The following is a 25,445-nucleotide window of genomic DNA, read 5'->3' as shown; positions in this document are numbered from 1 at the left end:
CCCCCCTGGGCCCGTCTTCGTCTCTCACCATTGCTCCTCGACTCACCTCACTGCCTACCCTGTATTCCACTGTGCCAAACTGCCCACTGGTCCCCAGTACTCGACATTTTGAGCCCCTTTCTTTCACCCACTTTTCCTATCTAGGTAAGCATTGACTCATCTTTTTCTATTTTTTCCCCATATTATTATTTTCTTTTTAAAAATGCAGCATTAAAGCCATCCACATACAGTTAGCCCTATGGCTTCTTACCCATCTTATTCTATCTAAACTTAGGTACAAAACTATGGAACGCTTCATGAATTTGCATGTCCTCCTCGCACAGGGCCCTGAGAATCTTTGCATCATTCCAATTTTAGTATAGGTGCTGCCGAAACGAGCCCGACTCAGCTTTCAGCAGTTAGTACCAATGAGACTTTATTCCAGAATTTTTTCCAGCCCCAAGCAAAGTTAATGGCATCTTTTCTGCCCTTCCATTGTAGCCAGGACCAACTTCGTTGTGTGATCCACTGCAATATGAGTTCACAGTGTCACCCTTCCTAGTCATATAGGGAAGGCAGGGACTTACTCTTGCAAAACTGCACCCGCTAGTCCAGGACTTCCCAAGAGCAGTGCATTGACATTGCAGGCTGGAGAATATCATTGCAGTTAGGCCTGCCTTGTGCGTTGTAGGATGCTCAACATCATCCCAAGCCTCCACCCTCAGTGCGATAGGTCAAAACAGTGTTCAGGCACTGCCCATGCCTCTGGGGGACAAAATTGCCCCTGCTTGAGAACCACTACTACAGCCCTAATACAGGGCCTGATACACAGTTGGCACTTAATAAACATTTGCTGGTTAATAAACCATGAATAATGAATAAAATTAAATAATGAATAATATGGAAAAATAGAAATAAATCATAATTAATGAATTAAAAACTGAGGGAATTAACATGAAAAAAGACCTTACTATAGCTTTACATACTCATCAAATCAAACTCAAAACCTTTATGGCAGCAGTCAGGTCTCTATGAACCAGCTCTACTTTCTTTCCCTACTTTCTCTTGTGTACTTTGCTCACCTGTAGGCTCTTCCACATGACCACACTTTGTTTTCTTCTCGCCAGTCCAAACTCTGTACTTACTTCAAGACGGAGAACAACTTGTCTACTTCCAGAAGCCTGCCCGAATTCACGTAATCCAGTGATCTCCTTACCTCACATTCTCTAAATACTTATGAACAGGGTCTATGACAGAAAATTATAAGGATACATATATACATACATATTATATATGTATCATCTGTAATGTATATGTAATACACGTCTGTATTCACATTCGTATACACATATGCGTATATTCTTTTTGGTCTCAGAACTAGTTATATTTTTGTTTCAAACTTCTCAACTAGAAGAATCGCTCCTTGATGGAAAGCTTACTCACGCCTTTGAGTTCTTTCTTCCTCTTAGCACCAGCACAAGCTCTATGAATAACAGATGTCAAGCTTTTTGCTTGAAGTGAATATTTTCTTTAAGCAACTAGCAGGTATGTTAAATCTGTGTAATTTGTGTGGTCCTGACATAGTTTTGTTTTTAAAAGGTGTAGGGCTAACTCCTTAATATCTTGTTCTGAACAAACTCATTTCAATAAGATTCTGCAAATATGAATAGAATTTGCAATGTTTTAGGATTTCTGTGAGAAGGCGCTAAATGTGGTACACAATGAGAAAGACTAAAATGGCTGCAGTTTGTCTTAACTTCTGACTGTGCTCCAACTCCATCTAGGCCTCTTTTTTCATTGCTTGGTGAAACTATATTGAAAACTTAGGCCTGCATGGTTGACGCTGTGCTCTCTCCGCACCCAGCAGCCTTTGCAGCCCTCCTTCCTCAGGCAGACTTGCAGCGACCTGTGCACGCATTTCCCCCCATGCCTGTCTTTGGAAATTTGCCCACTTCTGTTCTCAGGGTATTTCTCTCATGTTTTTCTTGGAAAAGTTCATGTTTTACACAAGAGTGGTCACCCGTGGGGCTTCTGATCCACAGTGTTTAACGGGAGAGGGAAGGGATGACCCTGGACTTTGGCAGCATTGCATCTGAGCTCCCATTTGTGACAGAGTAAATACAGAATAGACCTGCTGGGATGGGGTAGGGTGGGGGAAAACATTCCTAGCGTCAGCACTGATTTTTACAGCCCTTAATAAAAAGATGAAAGAATGCCTTTAGCACCATAAATTGTGCCTTTTGGCAGGATAGCCTCTTGAGGCTTCAGTCTCTCCAGAGTTCCAAAGGTTCAGATTCTCCCCTTATTCCTCTCTGCTGTACTTTCTGACTCACCCTCTCCATGGCCTTCTCCTCTACACCCACCCACACCCTCAAAATACGAAACCAAAACACTTCTCTTGACCCTGCCTCCTCCTATAGTACAGTCTTGATTTATTCCACCTCCTCACCAAACCCATGCTGCCCCCCATTCATCACTTCCACAACCTTGTCTCACTTTTGTACTCAGTTCACTGCAATCCCCTCACTTCTCATAATGTACCCACTCTTTCTTAGAACCTAGGACACCCTAATATTGCCACATCTGTGGCCCTTCCTCGGTACTCCAGCTCTTTGGCTCTGCTGCAGTCTTTGGCACAGCTGACCTGCCCATTGGAAGCTGTCTCCTGGGGTAGCTTCCAGTCTCTTGGTTTTTCTTATCCTTTATTCCTTTTCAGACTCCTTGATCATTTTACTGTCCACTTTACATGTAGGTCACTTCAGGTTTCCAGCATCAGCTTTTATTCTCCCACTTTAATGCTCTCCTACAGATGACTTATTCTGTCATGTCTTCAAATATCAATTAAATGTAAAAGCCACCAAATGCTTCTCTTTACATTTATCATCCTCTGGAGGTTCCATCCCATGTTTTCAACTGTCTCCAGGTTTGCCGGTTACCAAGCATTCAAACGCATCATGGCCAAAACCAAATTCAATTTCCTTCTTACTCCCACAGCTTGCTCCTCTCTGTTCATCCTTCTATCAAAGACTATCTATTCCAAGCTAGAAAGAGACTTTTTATATAACTCGTTTATCTCAGTAAATACTGATGGCACCTCCGAAGTCTTTTCATCTGTCTCATTCTTTTCATGTCCATCAGTGACCAAGATTGAGTGCTCTCTGTTCTCTTCCTGCTTTTGTATATCATTTCCTCTGTGGTAAGAATTCTTTGAGCAACAACCAGATCTGATTGCTACTCTCCCGTCCCAGTTCCTTGTTCTGCAGACAGCGGAGGACCAAGTCCAAATTAAACCTGAAATTCAAAGCCCTCCATGACTCTAACTCTAACCATGTTCTTCAGTCTAATATCTTACCACTTCATTGACAGCAGAAACTGCATTCTAATGCTGCCTGTACCATACACTTTCTTTTTCCACCTGATAAAATCCAACTGCAGTGTCAGGGCTCAGCTCAGATCAGAGCTCCTTTGTGAAGCACCCTATAAGCAGAACTAATCACTGTCTTCTGTGCCTCCATGGCACTTCCTTATTGTTCTATTACACTGCTTTGTAATGTGATTGTTTTCATGTTAGCCACTGAGCTTAAGGTGTCCGTGGTCTAGTGCAGTGCGCAATGTGTTATCTTACCCATTTGTTGGCTAGCCATCAACCTGGCTAGCATTTTGAAACTTACACACTACTCTGGATCTCCCCAGTGCTACTGTTCTATGATTTTGAATATTATTTAATTTCTCCATATAGAGAAAACAGTGTATGTCACAGGCTGAGCACATGATACCGGCATCATGTACTATTCATATCATTCATGTCTTGACGATTGTTCAATATCTAGCACTCAATAATAACAGTAGGTGCTCAATACATGCATTGAATAAACATTATGAATTAATTCCTAGAAACAAATGAATTAATTCCAAATGAGGGAGGATTGACTTAGGTATAGGAAAAGTAGAGAATAAATCCCTGTCTTTCAATTTTTTTAAATTATTTTCTTGAAATAATTGTACTAACCTAAACTTCTGTAGCAATTGAAATTTGCTTCCTTCAACTGCGACAGATAATTATCAGTTACCTATATTATACATAATGTTCTCTACTCCACAAAGCATTTCCTGAACAATACAAATGAGCACACACTGGCATGCTTAGAGCAGTTAGGTCCTAGCAGCAGCAAGCTAGTCGTCCTACAGAACATAGTCCCACAGCCTATATAGAACAGATTCTGTAGTAGCCTGAGACCACTACTGCTAGGACCTGGACAAGCACTTACCTTTCCTGACCAGGCAACTAACTAGCAGAATCACCTGGGTTTAAATTGTTAAACTTCCAACTTCATCACTTCCTTCCTTCTCCAATACTTCCCAGTCATTTCCCTAATTTTATTTTTCATCTTTTTATATATATTACCTTGTTTTCACTTACACTCCAATCCTATAACCAGAAAAATATAGAAGAGTGAATAACTGGATGGCTATTCTCCTCAATTAGGGCCAATACCTTAAATACTTTTAAATTTCCCATGTAGGATCAAATTAAACACCAACTATGCTATTATCAATGCTTTTTTTCTTTTATATAAATTAAACGGGCTTAAATGACAATAAGTGTGATGATAAGAACACCTGCATTTGCTTTAAAGTCTTTATTCTCCTGAATATAAAAGACAGAAGTCCTCTTAGGATATAACAGAGTTCTTTATGTGGAAACATTATTTTTTACAAGTGAAAAAATAAATACCTTTTGGAATAAAGGCTTATATGCTAATATGTGCCATAAAAAAGTAGAGTTTTAATATCTGACAAAATGTCTGTGCAAAGAAACAAATGCATAAACACATTACTGCTACATTAAGGCAATATGAAAAGTATACTCAGAAATCTCAGTAAAGTGACAGTGTAGCTTTCTAGCTTTTAGTTAGCTAGTATTGCACCCAATACAGTCATCTAGGTTTCCCGAAGTCCTAGAAAACCCACAAGCTGACCAATATCCAAAATGCCCAAGTGGGAGTGGAAAACATGATTAAGAATATAGAAACAAAAAACCTGAAACCCCTCTTAAGACATAGAGAGGGTACGACCAAAAGTTAATATTTAAGCATTTACCAAAAAAAGCATACAATATCTAGGTACCTATAATAAGGCTGTACAAGGCTTGATGGCTCAAGCAAAAGCGACCCCACTGGGTGCAGCTGGGGCCAAGTGTTGCGGGGACTGAAGCGCCGCCCTTGGTTGCATACCATGGAGCTTCCTCAGTGAGCATCACTCTCCCTTCCCAAGGAACATGCTCCCTTTTCAATCTTAAAATAAAACATTCCACCAACTCAAGAGGCCCAAGGAGTGCTGATTACTCCACCAAAATCTTTTAACCAAATTAGTAGCTTTTTACAGTTGAAAGGCTTGGGGTAAGGAAAGGGTGGGAAAGGAACAGGAAGTCACTGCACGGAGTTACTTGTTTTCCACCACCCAGACCAGTTTAAATCAGACAACTTTGTCAAAGTGTCTAAAAGTCACAGAATTGATTTTGAAATCTGTTTGCCTTCCAATCATTCTTGAACAAGTTATAAAAACAGAAATGTCATTAAAATGTCCCTTTAAGAAAAATTTTCCTATTAAAAATGTTCAGAGCTCCGTGACCGTACCAAAACAAAAACAAAAACAAAAACAAAACCAAAAATAAACCAAGAAAATTCTTCAAACCAATTCTTCCACAACTGGCTGCAGGTAGGAAGCTTACCTTAGACTACATTATGGAGACTTACAACATCACTTCCTAAAAGGTACCCACTTTTTGGCTATGGCACCACCTAATGACATCAGACATCTTACTTATTCCTTTACTTATCATAAGAAGAATGAACGTCCAAGGAATGTGTCAGTGTCCCGAGCTCACCCTGGTCCCCACCACTGGCAGTGCTGATGGCATGTTTTGGTGGTGAGGAGTGTTGTATTCTTTCTCTTCTTCCTTCTTTTAAAATGTTGCATGGTAGATGGGTGTTGGAGTACTTATTTTCTCCACAATCTATCATTTCACAGTTTATAATAGTGTAGTTCATGGAAACACAGCCTGTCCAATAAGTGCACAGCAGATCAGATGATGGTCAGGTTGAGAAGACTGGTGTGAGTTGGAAGATAGACGTGCTGAACGTGTTCCACCCGCGACCTGCACACGGGACACGACTGCAAGAGAGAAGCCAACAGTGCCTGTGAGGACACCTTCAACTGTCTCACCAGTGTTCACCTGTGGTACCTATTACACTCTGCATTCCGTTTTCTAAGTAAGTCGTGGTCATGGTTATTTCTGGCTTTCAATTGGTAGAGATCTTTGCTTCCTAACCTGTTTGAAAGTTCACACTTTACAAGGGATTAAAAGCAAATATTATAAAAAAGGATAAACTGAAGGAAATGAATTAGGTTTTTTGTCAAATGCTAAACAAGGCATAATGAGTGTCCTGAAGATGTCTTGCCATGCAATGAGGCTGTGGTCCCCACATGGGCAGGTTACAGCCCTGTGGCAGTGATGCGAGATGTTCTTCCAGAGACTGTGTGTGCTGATCAGGGGATGACCCAGGCCACCATTACTGGCCTGACACCACGTGGCCAGCGAGTGTGGGTCTGCTCCTAGTCACGGGCTGCTCGGTAAGCATGGCCCCTCCTTAGCCACAAGGGCAGAAAAAGACAAACCCATGACCACCTGTGGGGAAGTAACATGTCATAGCAGCGTGATCTACTCTGAGGGAGGACACAGGCATTCTGTTGGCTCATTATGTAGCTCTAAAACCAGCTGAAACTAGCACTTTCTGAAGGACTAGATGTTATTTAGGGCTAGTTTTATATAAAACCATAGTGAAACTTAGCAAACAGTTCTGGGAAATGAAGATGAATTGAAGAAGTTATTCAATTATTAAGAGGAAATGTAAGTACAAGAAAGGAAAAAAATACTATATATGATGTGATATATTTTCACATTATTTTCACAGTATATTTTTTGGGTAATAATATTAAAATGAGTTTGACTTGCTAACTAAGAGCTACTCCAAGGGGACTGTAGAGGCAAATGTATTAATAAAAATAAATTAATTACAAATAATCACAGAGTAAATAAGCTATCCATGGATAATTGAGAATTAACTAAACTCTAAATATTCTTTCTCAAGTACAGGGTCCAGTATAAATAATGCCCCTTTTTTATTACAAAATCTTTTATTACAAAATCATTAAGTATATAATTCTGTAGCCTAACAATATCACACTCAAGCACACCGTATGACATTTTAGGTGAAATATTCAAATTAAAACTATAAATTAATACACCCATACTATTACCCTACCAACCACACACAAGAGGCCTTACTTCTGCTGGATGGGACCCTGTACTTTATGTAAAGACCATCCTCTCAAGTGTCAGCAAACAGGAAGCAAAATGAGATGGAAGAGGAAGTCTTAGACCAGCCCTCAGGAGGCTGGGATTATATCCTCGGCTCAGCTGCTAACTAGATGCATTAACCTGGTGAATCTAAGCCTTACTTCCAGCACTTGAAAGAAGTTTAGGGTTTAGGGTTTAGAGCAATTATATTGTGAAAAATAGAACACTAGTCTAAAATGTTTCAAAAGGGCCATACCTTTCAAGTCACCAAATACAAATACAAAGACCCACCCAGGTGCAGGTGGACATCCTTGGTTTGTGCATTAGCAAGCCAGCACCTGGCAGGGAGCAGGAGCTCCCTATGAAGGGAGTGGGTAGGTAAGGCTTCCAGGGAAAGAGCCAGCAGACACCCCTCACCTGGAGCTGGGCAGCACAACTCTCACAGCACACCGTGTGCCCGCAGGGGCAGAAGGCCGAGTTGATCTCCTCTCCGCAGCATAGCATGCACAGCATGGCCTCCTTCAGCTTGCGCAGCTTCTCCTGCAGCACACGGGTCTGCTGGCAGCTCAGGCCCTGGCAGCTCCTGCAGTTCATGCCGCCCTCAGAGGACTTCAGCGGCGAGTTGGGAAGGCTATGGTCGCTTCTCGAGACGAGGTCCACGACGCCGGCATTGTACAGAGCCCTCCTGGCATGGTCATACACCTCCTTCGCAGTTCTCTTAATATCGAAGACATACTTCTTACCCAGGTTAATGTTTTCATTCAGAAACAGAGATGCCAAGTGGCCCTTCAAGTCTCGACTGTACTGCATCATGACGGCACTGGTCACTGTGTCACACCTACAGGGAGGGGTTGAACAGCCACCTTAGTACAGACAAGCCCACCTATTCCTGAGATTCAGTCCTTCCAACACTGCTGTGAATGAGAATATTTGTGTCAGCAGACATTTGATACTCTTATTTGCATGCTTGAAAGTAAATATATTCTTCCAGGTTTATGTGTGTTAAAAATTTCAATGATTCTCTGATAAAGCAGCAATAAACTTCAGAGACAGGGAATGTGCCCCTTGGGCTGCAGCAACATGAGCCACAGTCCAAAGCGGCTTGTGGCAAGAAAAATAAATTTTTCTTTGAAGTCTTGGTTTTATGTTAAATATTTCTACAAACTTTCCATTCTGCTCCACAATTTGAGTGTCTATTTTAGCATAAAAAAGGTTAAGGCTGTCTGCCAATGAAATTTCTTAGCTTTAATTTTCCAAATATTTACACAAAACCACAGCTCTACTTTAAATCACCTTCTGAAAGGAGAGCATCAAAACCATTATTAAAAAATCCTTAGGATGTAGTGAGATTCAGGATAGCAGCCCTCCCAGGAGCTGGGCGAGGGCAGGAGGTGCCATCTTTGGGAGAGGAGGTGTTGTGCGGAGGTAGGGAGAGGTCAGCGGGGAGGGTGCCTGCAGCTCGGCCCACGCACTTCCTGTGGGGTAAGCAGGACAAAGCTGTTAGGGACTCCACAGCTACAGTAGAAATGAAGTGTTTCCAAAGCAGCCAATTTCTTAAATTCGGTACAGGATTTACTGACACAACAATGCCAGAAACTAACTGTAGGAGCCCCTTTGTCACCTAAAAACCTTAGAGCTGTGGACGGACGCTAAGGTTACCAGCAACACGTGCCTGTAGAAAGCGTGCGTCTCCGTGATCGCTCGGTAGAGCCCGCTGGCTGCCCTGGTGCTGATCATCTTAAACAGGAGCACGATGCTGTTCCCAGACTCCTTGGTGATGGTCAAGTACACATTCTTTCCTGACTGGGTGGCCATCTGCACTACAGGGTAAGCTATCCTGAAAGGCAGGAAGAGAAAGGTCAGTAAGCCCAGAGGAGAGGTTTGTCATCCTGTGTGCACCTGTACTGGATTCTCACGTGCTCGGGACTGGCAATGAAGCCAGATGCTCCCTGAAGCACTGTGCTGTCTGGTGATGAAGGCACACTGAAGAGCAATCGTGGGTCAGTGGATGGAAGTGTGGGAGCAAATTTTCAGGGGTATGTGCATGTGTGTACAGGTGAGAATGAGATTCTCATGGCAGTGAACTACTTCTCTGAAAAAATAGTAAGGCTGCCATAGCAAAACTTTTTAGTTAGTATTTTTTAAAAATTAAATGGTTATGGAAGCCTGAATAAAATGAGCATATGTAATCCTTACTGAAACTGCATCCCTAAACGACGACTGTTCAGTAAATCCTGTTCCATTTCCTATTTTCATGATCAGAGTTATGAAAGTATACACATATGTAGATCTAAAAAAATGTAAGACTTGGGTTACCTGTTAATTGGGCTGAAGTCATCTTTACAAATTGAGATTCCTTCGGGTCCCACTCCTATAAGGAGTCTCTGCCCTTCGCTGTCCCTCACGGAATGCCACTCTATGCCGTAGTTTTCCATCGCTGACATAATCTGTAGGACCTGGTATTCAGCGGAAGCCTGGCTGGTCCCCTCCAACTCCTTATGCTTCGCAATGATGCTGTAGGACACCATAGAGGCAGAGGTGGACAGAGAGACTGGCTTATGCAGCCTTTACAAATACATCTCCATCATTTTCACTAGTGAATTTTACCGACACTGTCATTTATGAATCACAATAACTGAAAGCTACATATTACTGAAGTTTCATTCATTTAGAAAACTTACAGTAAAATACTGCTAAGACATACGGAAGGGCATGACTATTAAATATTCAGTAGAAAAACTACTGGGGATACTGGATGAGGGCAAATTGAAAGAATTATGAAAATCTCTAAGAATACATGTAAGAAATTTATATGTACAAACTTCTCACCTATTTGTCTACATTTACTTTATAAGTTTCATTAAAACACAGCATTATAAGGGATTGATTAGATCATTTGCAACTGAAAAAAAATGATTTATTTATCTGTTGTGGTGGATACCCTCTAATCTAGTCCTTAAAGGCCCCCACCTCCCGGTGCTCTCCCCCTTGGAAATGTCCCTCATTTGAGTGCGGACTGGATTAATGACTTGCTTCTAATGAACAGAAAACGGCAGAATGATGGGGTGTCACTTGCTTCTGAAATTAAGTCATGGAAGGATTCTGACTTCCATCTTGGTGTTCTCTCTTGCTCTGACTTGTGCTGGGGAAAGCCAGCCACCACGTAATGACAAAGCTCCAAGGAGAGGCCCACGTGGCGAGGGAACGAGGCCTGCCAACAAGGCGCAGGTGTCAGCCTGGATGTGGGTCTCAGGTGAGCCTTCGGTCGAGACTGAGCTCCACCAACAGCTTGACAGCAGCCTCAGGAAAGGTCCTGAGCCTGAGAACCCAGCAAGCCTGACTCCTGACCCACAGAACTGTGAGAGGACGTTTGCTGTTTTAAGCCACTAAGTTTCGAGGTAATTCGTTACTGAGGAACAGATAACTAAGACACCTGTGTTAGGTTTCTTGGTTTAATCCTCGCTGGGATGAAGAACATTCCAGTATACATGGTAGACTTTTTGATGTCAGGAGACTTGCACTCGTAAAAGGTCACAGATTCTTATAATTCCCATTATATAGCATTCTGTATAATGGCATTTATTTGTGTGGATTATATGCTGTGTTTAGAGGTTCTTAAAAAAAAGGCTAAGAATCTTTCAAAAGTTGGTTAAAGTGGGCAATGGCCTAGTCTTAACCTCATGAATTATCTATATGTATCATAGGTTCACTTCCTCCTGGAAATTCATATCAATTTGCTAGATCTATGGGTGTAAACATTAGCCTTAACTGCGGGTTCACCTGTTCAAAGCTGCAGTGGAGAGCTCCTTTGCACATAGCTCCTCATAGCTGTACTTGGCAGTGTTCTGATTGTAGTCTCCGAACTTGGTCTGGGCCAGGAGGGCGCTGAGTTCCACCGCCTGCTCTGGGGAGCACTGGAGGTGGCCGGCCAGGAGGGCCTCCTTGATATGCAAGAAAAAGATGTGCCTGCAAAGCAATGCAAAAATGAGGTTATGCTAGGAGCTAACTTGATATCAAACTCAACCCACTTAGCATTTTCACAATTCCTTTTAAGTAAGGAAATTTTAGGGGCCACTCTCAAAATGCTTCAAGAACCTTTTCTATAATGAGTATGCTGGCAAAGGAAGGCTAAGCACTCAGTTTCTCTGGAATAAAAAGTGTGACCCAAACAAAAACAGATCTAAGTTCAGTAACATTTAAGTTACAAAATGTGAAATCATTACACCCAAATTTCTGCATTATAATTTTTAAAAGAAATAATTATAATCAGAAAAAACTTTATCTTGACATGGAATTAATATCTTAACACCCTCAGCTTTATTCAAATGACCCCCAAATCTCTTTTAGCCCAAACTTCTCTCCTAGGAACTGGATTCAAATGTCCAACTGCCTGTCGAGTTCTGCACTGGGATAGATGTTTTCCAGTGTCCCAATTTTAGTTCACCCACAACCAAACTCCCTGTCTTCCCAACCTGCTCTATCTCCCCATGGAAATCGCAGTCTGGTTTGCTGTTTTTCCCAATAAACTCACTTTTGACTATTATTCTTATCTCTACCTACTTTCTATTTCTGAAAACTCTTGAATTCCTCCAGCTCTATTCCTCCCACTTTAACCTCCTCTGCCCTACTTGCATCTCTAAACTGTCACAGAATTCACATTATCCTCTGTGTCTACGCCAACCTCTCTTCTGGACTCTGTGCTGATCCACTTTCTAAGCTTCTGGGATGTACTTGCCTTTTCTTTGCCTAAAATCCTTCAAGGGATCCATCCCACTGTTTCCGAGAAAGCACGCTGTCAGCAGGAACCAGGCTTCTCCACCCTCTGGCCCCATACCCCCTGCCATTCCCTCCAACCACCATGCCCGGGAAAAGGAACAATTCCCTGATCCTTCTGTCCTGAAGGCCATTCTTTCTGTCTCCTCATTTGGCTGCCATTCCATCTATATCACATGCAAACTACTTATTCTTCTATTATGGTATTTGACACATTCTACCATGTACCTCTTAAGAGCATCTAACATCAGAGAGCTCTGTAAGTGTAAGTAAAACTGCAAAGTGTCTGTTTACACTCAGTCTCACCTTAGTTTCAGTCAATTTGACTGTCCTGATTGTATACAATAATAGTATATTCCACATTTACTAAATGGTCTCAAGAGAGCATATAAATATCCATAAGCAGACTGGCCTAGGATATAAGATTTGTCTCTAGCAAATGTATAAAGCTAACCTTCCTCTGATGACTGGGAATAGCCTCTCAAGCGTGCTCAAATGCCACAATACTCCTTCCATTGACTGATGAGTTACGACCACTGGTAAAGCTCTGAACACTGTTCTGAACAGTGCACATAAAGATCTGCTCCCCACTTCCACTGGACACCCACCTCCAGCCCTCGACACTGCCTTTACTCATAGACCAGTCTGTGTTTGCCGTTGCAGGTAGGGGGCAGCACGAGAAAGGTACGAAAAGAAGAAGAAAGTGAGACTGGAAGCACAGGGAAGGGCTCTGTTGAGAGTTGTCAGGCTGACAAGAGCCATTAATCTCCTTTTAAGAACTGCTTAAATGTAATGTTTCCTGCCTTCTGTAATGATAGAGAAATGTTTAAAATGATCAAACTCTGCCAAATACTACAGTTTTTTTCCTTTATTCAAAGTCCCTATGAAGAAAGCACAATAAGAATGCATAATAGCAATGAAAGAAGATAAGCGTGGTTTTTATTAACCCAAACATCTGCTAGTCTTTAAAGTATTTCTGACATACTGCTAAACTGAGAAGGGGGTCCCTACTGGGGCAAAGAAATAACCACAAAATAACTTGTTTTAAAATAGCTATCTGAGGACTGAGACCCAGCAGTCCCACACCATGTTGGGACAGCAGCCCCGCCTCAGCCCGTGCAGTGCACTTCACCTTGGTTAAGGTGTCTCTGTCTCTGTGTTCATCAGGGGAGATATCAGTAGAAATGAAACCTGAATATATGCTTACATTAAAGAAGAAATTATGTGCTGAAAGGCTGTAAGGGTATCACCACAGGCTAACTCTTATCAACTTAATTACTGCTTATGTGAATGTGTCTTTTAAGCTTTTTACATGTAGCAAGTTAGAGGCTAGTTTCTGCTCTATTGAAGAGTAAGTATAGTTTGCCAGAGTTTCAAAATCTATCCAATTTCTTTTTCTAAGCTATCCATGCCTACTTCTGAAGAGACAGCTGCCAAAAGCAAAGGCAAAGCAGTAGTAACTAAATGTTAACAGGTGTCAGCGGCCCGAGAGTGATGCAGATCCTCTTCTGGCATGTGGGTCAGAATTAAATAGGGGGTGGGGACAACCAGCCCTTTCTACATACTCCACATTCTAGGCTGGACAGCAATCATTACCCTGTGATCAGAACTCTCCTCCTTACTGTTGACATAAACTTTCCCGCATTTTTTAGTTTCAAGGGCTACAAAGCAACCCTTTCATTTCAAGTCAACAAATATTTCGTGTGCACTCCCTCTGAGCCAAGCCCCACGCTGGGGTTACAGGGCCAGCAAGTCTGATCATTCCTTTTCAGATGAAACTTACAGCCTTTTGGTGTGAAGTAACAAATCCTATCAAAATAATTCCTGCCACGAACTGCCTTTGGGGTGACCACTTTATGCTCTGCAGGAGGACAGCACAATGGAACAGTGATAGCAAAGGTCACCAGCTGTGACGAGCCATCAGCAGACTCTATTTAATGTTCTCTTTCCAAGAGGGAGGAGGGCAGAGGACAGAGACACATTTCCAACAAAGCATCCAGCCATGGCTCAATAGTTAGGGATGGCTTTGAATCAAGTCTTTTCTCCTATTAGTTTTCTCTCGAACCATCTGGTCTGTAACTATCTGGCTCATGGATTTCCCTCCTTCCTTTTTTTTGTAAAGTGGATAAAAAGTTACCAATAATATCAATAACAAGTAGATGTGGTTAAAGAAGTCATGTTTGCAGTGAATTGTTTTTATTTTATTTTTATTAAACATTAAAAGTGGTTGACATTTCTAATTCAATATTAGACTCCATGCTAGAATCACAAAGACAATGAAAGTCTTTGAAAAAAACTGTTTTCTTTGTCTGAAGCAAATGTCTATGAATGTGTCCTACACATACAAGTTCAAAGGGCATTTCCTAAACATTCTCCTGGTTACATCTTATAATTCATGATTCTTCAAATTTTACCCAGTTACCAAGAAAGTGGATATTTTATATATATGGTTCACATTTTGGAGGCCAAAGTGAAACATTCTGGCTAACTTACATCTTTGCATCATGGGTGCAAATGAATTCATACTTGCTATAGCATTATGTAAGATTAAAAAATAAAGTGGATATAAGAATATGCCAAATTTTAATTAAAAAAAGAATCACATATTCTTAATACATTTCTGTGTCAAAGTACTTCAAATTTCCTCTATTCTAAAAATTAATTTCTTTTCATAGCTTTAAGGAATTGAGTCATTTATCTTTTATGAATTATAATCAGAGAACTTTCCTCTAAACACTGGCTTGACTCATAAAGAAACCATCTAAAAACCAAAGTAGAACTTTCTACAAACCAATCGGGAGTGGTTTCTCTGCTTCTCATGGATGGTTACTCTCAATTACTGCCCTCCAGGTATCTCTGCAGTCACATTATTTTAAAGAGCTTTTGTGACACAAATGTAAAACAACTATATCCACCTTATCTACCTACACCATCCAACTCAAAATTTAAGTAACTAACCTAAAACATCTTTAAAATGGCTAAATAGCTATTTTTAGAAACTCTCTAGTCTCAATAATTGAATTGTATTTCTCCCCCAAAAGACAGGACCAAACCAGGCAATCCCTTAATAATAGTGACTGGTTTGCCCCTCACCTAGTGAGACCCCCACCGAGACCAAGAGTATGCCTGCCTCAGTCCAGTGAGTCATTTACCACATCAGCTGACTTTAAACCCAAGCCTGCCAAGTTATACTTTAACGCCATCAAGTCAAAACAGAACTGCTGTGAGAGTTTTTTGTTCTGTATCTTAAGTTCCAGGGAAACAAAAATCATTTCAAGATGGATTATAGCTGGAATCACAGTGCTTTTAAAGTGAAACAGAGGAGAGTATCTTCATGGCATGGGGGAGGCAAAGGTTTCTCAGGACACAGTCAGCAAAAACTGTACAAGAAAAAATGGACAAATTAGACTTTATCAAAATTAAAAAATTCTACTCATCGAAAGGCATCAAGAAAACAGGTAAGCTACTGGAGAAAATACAGTATTACAAAACACGTATCTGACAAATAACTGGTGCATGCAAAGAATTTGTAAAGCTCAAAAATAAATGCAACCACTCAATGAAAATGACTTGTAGCTATCAATGATACTTCACAAAAGATGATGTACAAAAGCCAGTAACACATGAAAAAGTGTTCACACTTTTTTTAAAATCCTCGCCTGAAGATATGTTTATAGATTTGAGAGAAACATCAATGTGAAAGAGAAACATCAATCAGTTGCCTCCGGTATGTGCCCCAATGGGGATCGAATCCACAACGTAGGTATGTGCTCTGACTGGGAATCAAACCTGAAAACTTCTAGTGTATGGGACGACCCTCCAATCAGCTGAGCCAGAGCAAGGTTTTATATTATTAGTCAAGAGAGACATACAAATTAAAACTGGAGGCTGGCAGGGGTGTGGAGGAACTGAACTCTCAGATGTTCTTGGTGGAAGTACAGGGTGGTAAAAGGGCTTTGGGAAAAGGTCTGGAGTTACTGATACAACTAAGCGGTTGCCTCCTCTATGACCCAGCTATTCCAGCCTTAAGTATGCATGCAAGAGAAATAAAAACACATGTCTACCAAAAAGACTTGTGCTTCAATGTTCATAGCAGTTTTACTCATAATAGCTGGAAAACAGGTCTTCATCAGTGGGCGCATGGATGAACAAATAAAAGTATGTTCACATCATAGAATACTGTTGGGGACCGCCCTGCCTGGTCTCAGGAAGCTGAAACCACCCATGACTTAGGCTGAGTGAAAGACCTCCGGACCAGGAGCCACTGAAGGAGTCAAAACTTATTTCCCTGGCATGATCGGCAGTCAATGATGGGTAACAATTCTCTAAGAGAGAGAATGAACGTAAGACAGATGCGATCACGTGGGAATGCCCTGAGAGAAGGGGCTGTGGAAATGAAGGGGTGATCGACATCAACCCCTGCTCCCTTTGGCTTTGTCAAAGCCCGAGTCTTTGCTCTTGGATGTGAGAAATCCAAGTCTCCTGGCTGCCTCTGTCTTCTCAGGGCTGCAGGGGCCAAACAGCCCAGACTAGAGACAGTGGACCCTCAGGGTAATCAGGCCTGGGACATAGAATATGCAAGATCCTGTGTGATCTGTTTGCTGGAGGATGTTATCTTGGAATTTAAAAGCACAGGCAGGAAACTTTTGGAACCTGTACCTCTTTCATATGTTAAAGACCACAAACCTTGCTCAGATTCACAGCAGGAGTTCTGTCTGCACCTTTGTAAGTCACCTACATCTTTTGATCTTGTCTGCCAGACTGTGAATCCACAAACTAAGCCTGTTTTCTCAATAAAAATCTGCTTGAGTATTCCCCATGAGAGGGAGTGGCCATGGCACCCCCCAGGAGAGAGGGTGGCCAAAGGCACTCCCCATGTGAGGAGTGGCCCTTCTGTTCCTATTCCCCCACAGGACCTGGTTGTCTCTGTGTATGTTTTTAGCACGTTTCGACGAGCATCCACAGCTGAGATGGATACTGCTGGACGGTATCCACGACAGAATACTACCCAGCAATAAACAGGAACAAGCCACTGATATATACACAATGTGACGTCTCAAAAAATTTACGATGAACAAAAGACGGCAGACACAAAAGTATGCACAGCATGAGTCTATCTACATAAAGGACAACAGGCATAACTAATCTATGCTGGAAAAGCATATAACCCTGGTTGTGCAGTGGGGTGGGTGAGGGTGGGGAAGGAGGGCAGGGGCTGACCACAGAAGGGCACGAGGAAACTTTCTGGAGAGATGGTAAGGTTCTAAATCTTGATAAGGGTTTTGTTTAAATGGGCACACCCATTTGTCAAGAACCCATTAAATGGTATAATTAGAATGTGTGCATTTCATCATGTGTAAATTTTATATCAAAAGAAAAAAAGAACTGTAGGCAAATATTGAGTTCTAGTTAATGACATCCACACAGAAGTACTGAAGTATTTAGGGGAAAGAGTACCTACACCCAATTTATTTTAACCAAATAGAAAGCACCAAAAGACTCATAGACAGAGGGATCAAAAATGGATAAAAATGTGGTAAGACAAGTACAGTAAACTGTTGATAATTACTAACGAATTTACTCCTCCTCAGGTTCCGAGAAGTTAAATGATCTGGAGGTGGAGAAAAGCAGGAATGGGAAGGACATCCCCAACTTCAAAAGTGATTACAACCTACACCAGAAGGGTACTATTACTTGGAAGCATAACATCTGCACTTCTAAAGAATATGATTACTCATCATAGGTACCTGTTCTTGCAAACAACAATCCGGGGACTCCTATGGTTTAAAAGTGTTAGCTACAATCTCTTTCTTAACCATCTAAATTAGTGGGGAGTGCTACCAGGTCCAGGACAAGTCTGACATCCGGCTGCAGTAGAACACAAGTAAAGAATAAACACACCTGGTCCCACGGGGGCTAGGCACCCTGGTCACCCTGAGTCTGATGCTAACTGCCATCTAAGTCTTCACATTGTATTTAAAAATTATATGGTCAAGGTTCGAAGTTTATTTTCGTTACATAAAAATCAATTCCTCAGCGGTCTTTGGAGATTTCACATGAATACTAAATATCAGAAATTCATAGAGACTGAAGGCACCCAGATGGGAGATCAGTGCCCAAAATAAATATATATCAATAATAACACAAACATCCTGTATTCTAAGCAAAAATAAAAATAGAGAAATTAGAATTCAGAAAATATTGAGTATTTTCTTTGGCAAAATTATACATCTTTTTTACCATATTTACTTTTCTGGAGCCTATTCTGTGTTTGGGAACAAACAAAACAAAACAATAAACAAATGCTCCAGAGGTGGTGTGGAAAGAGTGAAAGCAGCAAATGAATGCTAAGCACTGAGCAATTTCTTAACAGAGAATAGTCACTACAAAATATGTTTCAATGGTGAGATTTCTTTTCCATAGCTTCAAACTTTTCAGTTTATAGAAGCAAACTGGCAAAACATTTCAATTTCTGTAAGACAACGCACATCATCTGTATCAGTTAACCTGTTTTATGTATTTCCAAGTCCTTGGCTCATGGATTCAATGACCGTTTATGTACCAGGCACTTGCTAGACTCTGGGGATACAATGTGGATCTGCTCCCTGTTTCATGCAATTTAGATGATTCGAGTGGCTGACAGTAAACACATTGTCAGATCAGCAAATGCAGTATACGCTCATTAAATTCTACAAAAGAATGTTACGCCTGTCTTGGGAGAGTTTAGTCTCCTAAGCAGGCCTAGCAATGGCTTTCCTGAGGAGAGGTGGCTGAGCTGAGGTCTGAAGGATGACAGAATTTAAACAGGGACAAGTCCCTCGTCACTGCTCACATCACTGAAATCTTGATGAAATTCAATGTTCAGGAGTACAGCATTTCCATAAATATTTATTCAGTCCTAGCCAAGTCCTTGTGTTGGGGTTGTTTTTTGGGAAAGAGAATTCTGGCACTGGCCATAAACAGGATTCTGGCAAAGCAGGAGTGCCCCTAGCAAAGACAGCAGAGCTGGTCTAAAATGTGGTACACTCAGAAGAAATACATTTTATTGACAGTGAATGGTATAATTACCATCTCTGAAGATGAAGCATATAATTCCCTAATCTCTGGTTTTGAAAATGTTGACAAAATCTGGTCTGAATTGCTGTGAATACCTGAGAATTTTTGAAACACAAGAATTCAAAGATCGTTATTTCAGACCTACTTCCAGAGTACATTAGTTTCACTTTTGGAATCCATATTATGGTAAACATCTGCTGGAAATACCTGCTGCTTCCATGTCTGAAATGTGCCAGCTGAGTCTAAAAACCAGACTCTCTGGTTACTTTTCAGACCTCCATTCAAGAGCAAACATAATAATCTGAGTAAAGAACCCAATCTAAAATTAGACCAAATCAGAGACCAATTAACTCTACATACTAATCTAAGAAGACACTTGATACATTTTTTTCTGTCTGCAGAGAAATGTATTAAGGAAAATCTTATAGAGAGGAAGCAGAAGCAAAGGAAAAAAAAATCTACTGATAGAAGAGATTCTAGAGACAATTGTGTCCCAGGGTTTCAGTTGAGATAAAGGGCTGGTTCAGTCTTCGAACTCTGCATACACTGGTACTGGGTGGCAGAGCTGGACCTAGAATGCTGGGCTTCTGCCTCAATCCCAGTACCCTCCTGTTACAAACAGGCTTTCCTGCCTTGCATTCTCATAGCAGCCTCCCTAGTCTGATGCAAAGTAATATTGATATATTAATTGGCCCCTGGTTAGGCCAGCTCTGCTGTGAGCAGGCTACTTTAATTGTCCACGGAGGACAACTCAGCCAGGATATTTCAGCACCACTTAATAAACAGTCCAGACACCGTTGGTACACCAAATGTGCCCTTATGACTGGACTTAAAGAGAGTAAACAATCACCTCCCATTACTGGACTGGTAAAGCTGAGTTTACTCACTACATAAACACATGTATTTTACTTCTGTGCCATTTTACATAAATGGTTTTAATGAATAATTAAACATCAGTAAGTTTATCAACCAGTTTTATCTTGCTAACATAACTTTAGGGGAAATAAGTATTTTATTCTTACAGTATTAAGCACATAAAAACAATGCTGATTGTATAACTAAACTGGATGCAATATAACCTTTGATCCTAATTAAAATGTACAAATGTTAATTACAAATAATTTTATATAATTAAGGCAGAATGCTATATAAAATGTAGGTGGCATTTTCTTAAAATTCTGTGTTTCAGACAACACCAAAAAAACAACTAAAATTCACCAGTATTTTAAAAGTTAGTCAAGAGCTTAGATCATACTAATTTTTCAATAAGATTTCAAAAGGATCTAAAATCAATTAAAATTACCTCGTCTAACTAGGTATGTGCATTCTCTGAGTGCCATTAGGCAAGAATCTCAAGAGTCAAGTCAATTGAATCAATAAAGTAGAAAATTTGATTCTAATTCTAATTCACAAAATGTCTCTATTTCTTGCATGACTAAAATAGATTTGATAATAGTTATTAACTCAATTATAAGAAAGCTCAGGTAAAGACCATCTTATAGTACACTTTAAAGCCTGTAAGCATTCATTATACAAATGTATTATACTATTATAACCAGTCATTGTTTGAATGATGAATTCGCTCCTCCAGACTTCTGCAGATTTAAAAATAAATCTGTGTCATCAAAATAGATTTGCATCTGGAGGCCTTGAAATCATGATTATAAAATCATGATAAAAGTATACAATGAAAATAGCAATCTATTGTTTTTTACATACACTTTTTCTCTTACTTGACTGACAGTTGTTATCACACTGAAGTGAAAAGTGGAAGTTTTCACAAATCAGCTTTAAGTAAAAACAACAACAGAACCCCCAAATCATGCAATCACTTGGTTATTTTGCAAGATGTTTTTAGGAGCACTAAGAATTCAATATACCAGTTACTTCAGAAACAAAATTGAACATTTCTCTCACTCTAAAGCTCTCTAACAAGGTAAAGCAGAGATTCGGAATTCAAATGAGCAGTATTTCAAAATATGTTTCTATCAGTCCTTGGGTAAATAAACAAAAAAGTGACATGTTAAATACCCTTGAAGTATACTGTTCAATCATCATTACTCAGAATTTTCACACTCACATTTTTCATGAGCATTGCAAACTTCCAAGCCAAAGGGTTAAAGGGTTATGAAAAACATTAGAACTTAGACCTGAAGTTTGCTGCGTTTAGAATTAGTTGTGGTTTTTTCCCCCTCCCTCCCTCCCCTCCTTCTTTCCTTCCTTCCTTCCTTCCTCCCCCCTCCTCTCTCCTTTCTTTTTGACATGGCACTGTACAATTTAGGTCTCTTGCATTTCAGCAATAAATATTAAACACTGGTTTCCTAGTGTGGCTCATCCTTCAGAAAAGTATTACCATCAGTCCAAAGGAGAAACCATTTTCAGTTTGAAAGAGGAAACCACATGCTCTGGGTATTTACCACTATTGTTGGTTTTCTAGAAGGCAACAATCTAAACTCAAGACTCCTGTGTAACATACCAGTGGGTTGGAGTTCAGTTATACTGGCCTTAAAAGAATTGCCTTACTAAGTTTTCCAGATATTTAAAAACTTTTAAAACTTGGCATTAAATCGCACTGTAATCTGACACTAGGTTGAAGAAATTGACCAAATTTAAGTAATCCAAGAGGAACTGCTTCCTGCTTTCTGTCAGAACAGTCTACAATGACCTATAGTAACACCGCTGAGGCAGAGGTTAATCTCGGGCATTAGATGCTGCTATCTGGAAGTCTCCTGAGTTTGTTCTCTCTCTCTCTGTCTCTCCCTCTCCCTCTCTCTGATGTGGCACTAATCTCAAGTGTTTGTAAGAATTCAACCCTGCTCTCTCATTGGGTATAAAGAAAAGAAAAAACACAAGAAGAGTTGCAAAATGTACCTCATGCCAACTATATAGCTCCCTCTTCATCTCAATAAAAGGACCATGACATGGAAAACTTCTAAGTTATGAACCAATTCTGTATCAGACAAATTTGCCTGTGAATGAACATCTCTGGGAAAGTGCAATGGAACCAAGTTTTATTTGACATTGGTTTATTTTAGCATCACTTTACCTAGTCTGCTCCTGTAAGATGAGATGAGGCTCCACGAAGAACTTGACTCTCAGTTTAAGCCGGTAAGGGGCTAGCCCATCCATCTGCTGGGAGATCCGGTTTCTCAGATTTAGCCATAAACTCTCACCTTTGCTACCCGTAAACTGCAGTCCAAAATAATCAACTTCTATAATTCCCAATCGCCTGCACACCTAAAAAAAAAAAAAAGCAGCCTGGATGAGCAAAATGGTCCATGTAGTCAAAGCAAATCTGATGACTCCATGTGAGCCTAAGATTCCTGCCTAGTTTTTACCAAGTTCATCAGTGTTACAATTACTGTTGTAAACTGGAAGAACAAAGTTCTAAGGCTCCAGTGATGCTAAACCACTAGGTGAAGTATAGAAGCTTGTCCTTGCTTTAATACCTATGACATTAAATGTCTACAGCCAATGGCAGTTAAGAACAAGGAGTCCTCAAAAGTACCCTTCCGGAAAAGCTGAGAAGGGTAATCTCAGGGTATTTTCCTTCTTATTCCAATCACCAGGATTCCCTCCACCAGCATAATCAACACAGCTGATTTGGCATCTTAGTGTCTGGACAATTTTAAACATCTGGACTAAAAAAAAAAAAAAAATGAGGAAACATGCCACAAGTGTCAGCCAAGCTTTGTTAAGAGATTTTCCAAACATTTCAGGTCCAAGGGGTTTAGGGGCACAGCGTTTCACTTGAGATCAAATCTGCTGTCTGCCATACCACTGTTCCACTGTTCGGAACCATCCCTCACTCTTAAGGAAACGCTGCATGCTTAAAGACAACAGGAGTAGATGGCCAAAACCCTCTGATCCTCCTCAAATTCGGAGATTCAGGTGAATGGTCCATCTGAGAAGCAGCCAGAGACAAGGGCTCGGCTTGTCTGCCGAGCAACCCAGGACAAGAAGCCGCTTCCAGACACCTCATCCTGAGACGCAGTTGTCATTGTCAGGCCCCGCGGTGACAAGACTGGGATCTTGCACACACCTGCAGCAGGTGTGCTGGACCGCCTTCTTCCGGGAAAAGTGCGGGGCTGGGTGGCTGGGTGGCCAGCCAGCCGCCGCTGCACTCGTCCCCCGCACCCCCACCCCCACGCATTCCGGGAGCGCCGGCACAGAGGCCGCGCACCCCATGCCCGCGTGGAGGAGGGTGCGCCCGCCGGGTGCCTGGGGCGAGCTGCCCGGGGCCGCGCTCCCCTCGGCTGCCACCGCAGCTCCTCCTAGTCCCTGCCAAGTGGCGCGCCCTAGCGCCTGACATTGCCACGAGGCCCCTCCGCCCTGGGGGATCGACCGGGTCCCCGCTTGGCCCCTCATCCTCACCTGGTTGAGACAGTCCTCGCCGTTGGCTTTCGCTTCCACCTCCACCTCCATCAGCACCGCGTCCGGCCTCGTCACATAGCACAGCATGGCTGGGGCCGCTGGGGCCGCTACAGCCGCCTCCTCTTTGGTGTGCGCGGGGCTGTTGCCTTGCCACCAATCAGACCCAGTTCCGGGCTCGGCGAGGCTGGCACCCAGGAGGCTGCTGCCCTGCAGACCCCTGTCCTACAACTGGGCGGGCGCCGCGCCCTCCCGCCACCCCCTTCCCGGCCAGCCCGCCTGCAGAATTTCTCACTCTCCGCGACGGCGCCGCACTCCACCAGCCCGACTGCCAGAGCCGCGACAGAGACTCCACAGATATAGCGGCCCCTCCCCCTCCGGTTGGGGTCCCCGCCAATCAAGGAGGCTCTGCACCGCCTCCGCCGCCCTGCCAGCCAATAGTGGTACCCACTCAACCTCGGCCCCACCTCCCAGCGCCCTCCGAGTCCCTTGGGCCGCCGAAGGAGGTGGCAGCTTGCGGCCGCTGGAGTACTGCGGCAGGAGGGAGGCCCCTAACACACCCGTTGCTTCAGCCCTCTGGGCGACACTACACGGAGCTAGCGAGCGACCGCCCAGGACTCTGAGGCGGGGAAGCCTTTCTTTTGGGCTTGAATTTACAATGATTGAACACCTCCAGGCTGCTGCCGTTCTTCAGAAACCTTGTGTCTCTCCAAAAAATGCGTTTGGGGAGGTGAAAGGTGAAAGCAAAAAAGGGAAGGGAGCAACCCTAAAGCCTAAGGAAAACTACTTTCTTCTGGGATTTGCTACAGCAGGTTGTAGGAAGGTGGAATGATTGTTCCTCATTTCAGACTTCGTCGATGAAAAAACAATCTAAGCATAAAAGTTTTTGCAGTTGATCAGTGAGTCATGGAGCTTGGTCTAGTGCTTCTGTGTGAATCCTCTCTAGTGTCTTCTGTTTATGTATCCTGTTGAAATCAAAACACCTTGTAGGGCACTAAGGCCCTCTCTCAGGTTGCTCATTCTATCTCATGTCTTATCTTATTCAGTCATTAAATATTAATTGAGCACCTGCTGTGCTGCCTTCCAGTGTTGTAGACAAACACGTGCCCTCTCACCTTTCTTTGTGCCTGATGGATATACCTCGTGATATTGTGCTGCTGAAATAGCCCCGTCTTGTAGCTCCTATTCTCCTTTCCTTTAATTCCGGTTTACCGACCTGGGAAATTTACCTGGGAGATCACATATGGACGACTGTTACCTACTTCAGGGCTCCCCAATGGACTAGTAACAGTGTCCTGTTAGGAACCAGGACACACAGAAGGAGGTGAACGAGTGGGAGCAAGCTTCACCTGTATTTACAGCCGCTCCCCATCACTCACATTACTGCTTGAGCTCTGCCTCCCATCAGATCAGCGTCAGCATTGATTCTCATAGAAGCATGAACCCTACTGTGAACTGTGCATGGCAGGGATCTAGGTTGTGAGCTCCTTATGAGAATCTAATGCCTGATGACCTGAGGTGGAGCTGAGGCAGTGAATGCAATGCTGGGGAGTGCCTGCAAATACAGATTATCATTAGCAGAGAGGTTTGACTGCATAGAGACCATAATACATCAACTGCTTTCAAACTCATATCAAAACCCTATCGGTAAGTGGCAAGTGACAACTGAGCTGCATCTGGTGGCAGGCTTTATACTAGCAAGTGAATTGATGTACTTCAATTGTACAGCCGCATCTGGTGGCAGGCTTCATCTCAGAATCCAACACTTATTTTAGTCCACACATGGCCCACCCATAAATTTACTTACTGCTTCCATCCGTGCCTCTTTCCTGCACTGCACACTTGTCTCAGTCACAGTTTTGATAAGCCCACAAGGTAAGTCTAGCCAAAATGAGTAAAATCAAAT

At 42.1% G+C, this 25,445-nt stretch overlaps 1 protein-coding gene and 1 non-coding gene across 2 annotated transcripts; both read right to left on the bottom strand.

Moving 5' to 3' along the window:
• Positions 1-278: 278 nt before the first annotated feature.
• Positions 279-381, bottom strand: LOC123824089. Its single transcript, XR_006786651.1, has one exon. It is a non-coding gene; the product is annotated as a U6 spliceosomal RNA (small nuclear RNA).
• Positions 382-4,652: 4,271 nt separating this feature from the next.
• LOC123824053 (myosin regulatory light chain interacting protein) lies at positions 4,653-23,856 on the bottom strand. The gene is made up of 7 exons (XM_045847173.1): positions 23,543-23,856; positions 22,215-22,405; positions 11,120-11,305; positions 9,656-9,853; positions 9,012-9,176; positions 7,757-8,177; positions 4,653-6,153 (listed from the first exon to the last, which is right to left on the bottom strand). Exons 1-7 carry the CDS (start codon positions 23,627-23,629, stop codon positions 6,064-6,066), a joined length of 1,338 nt encoding a protein of 445 aa, XP_045703129.1. The 5' UTR covers positions 23,630-23,856; the 3' UTR covers positions 4,653-6,063.
• Between the last annotated feature and the right edge of the window lie 1,589 nt (positions 23,857-25,445).

This window comes from Phyllostomus hastatus, unplaced genomic scaffold (assembly GCF_019186645.2).
Source record: "Phyllostomus hastatus isolate PE091 unplaced genomic scaffold, TTU_PhHast_1.1 phas_contig_524, whole genome shotgun sequence".
Taxonomy (NCBI): domain Eukaryota; kingdom Metazoa; phylum Chordata; class Mammalia; order Chiroptera; family Phyllostomidae; genus Phyllostomus; species Phyllostomus hastatus.
Note: the sequence above shows the minus strand (reverse complement) of the source record. Positions and strands in the feature narration are given on the sequence as shown.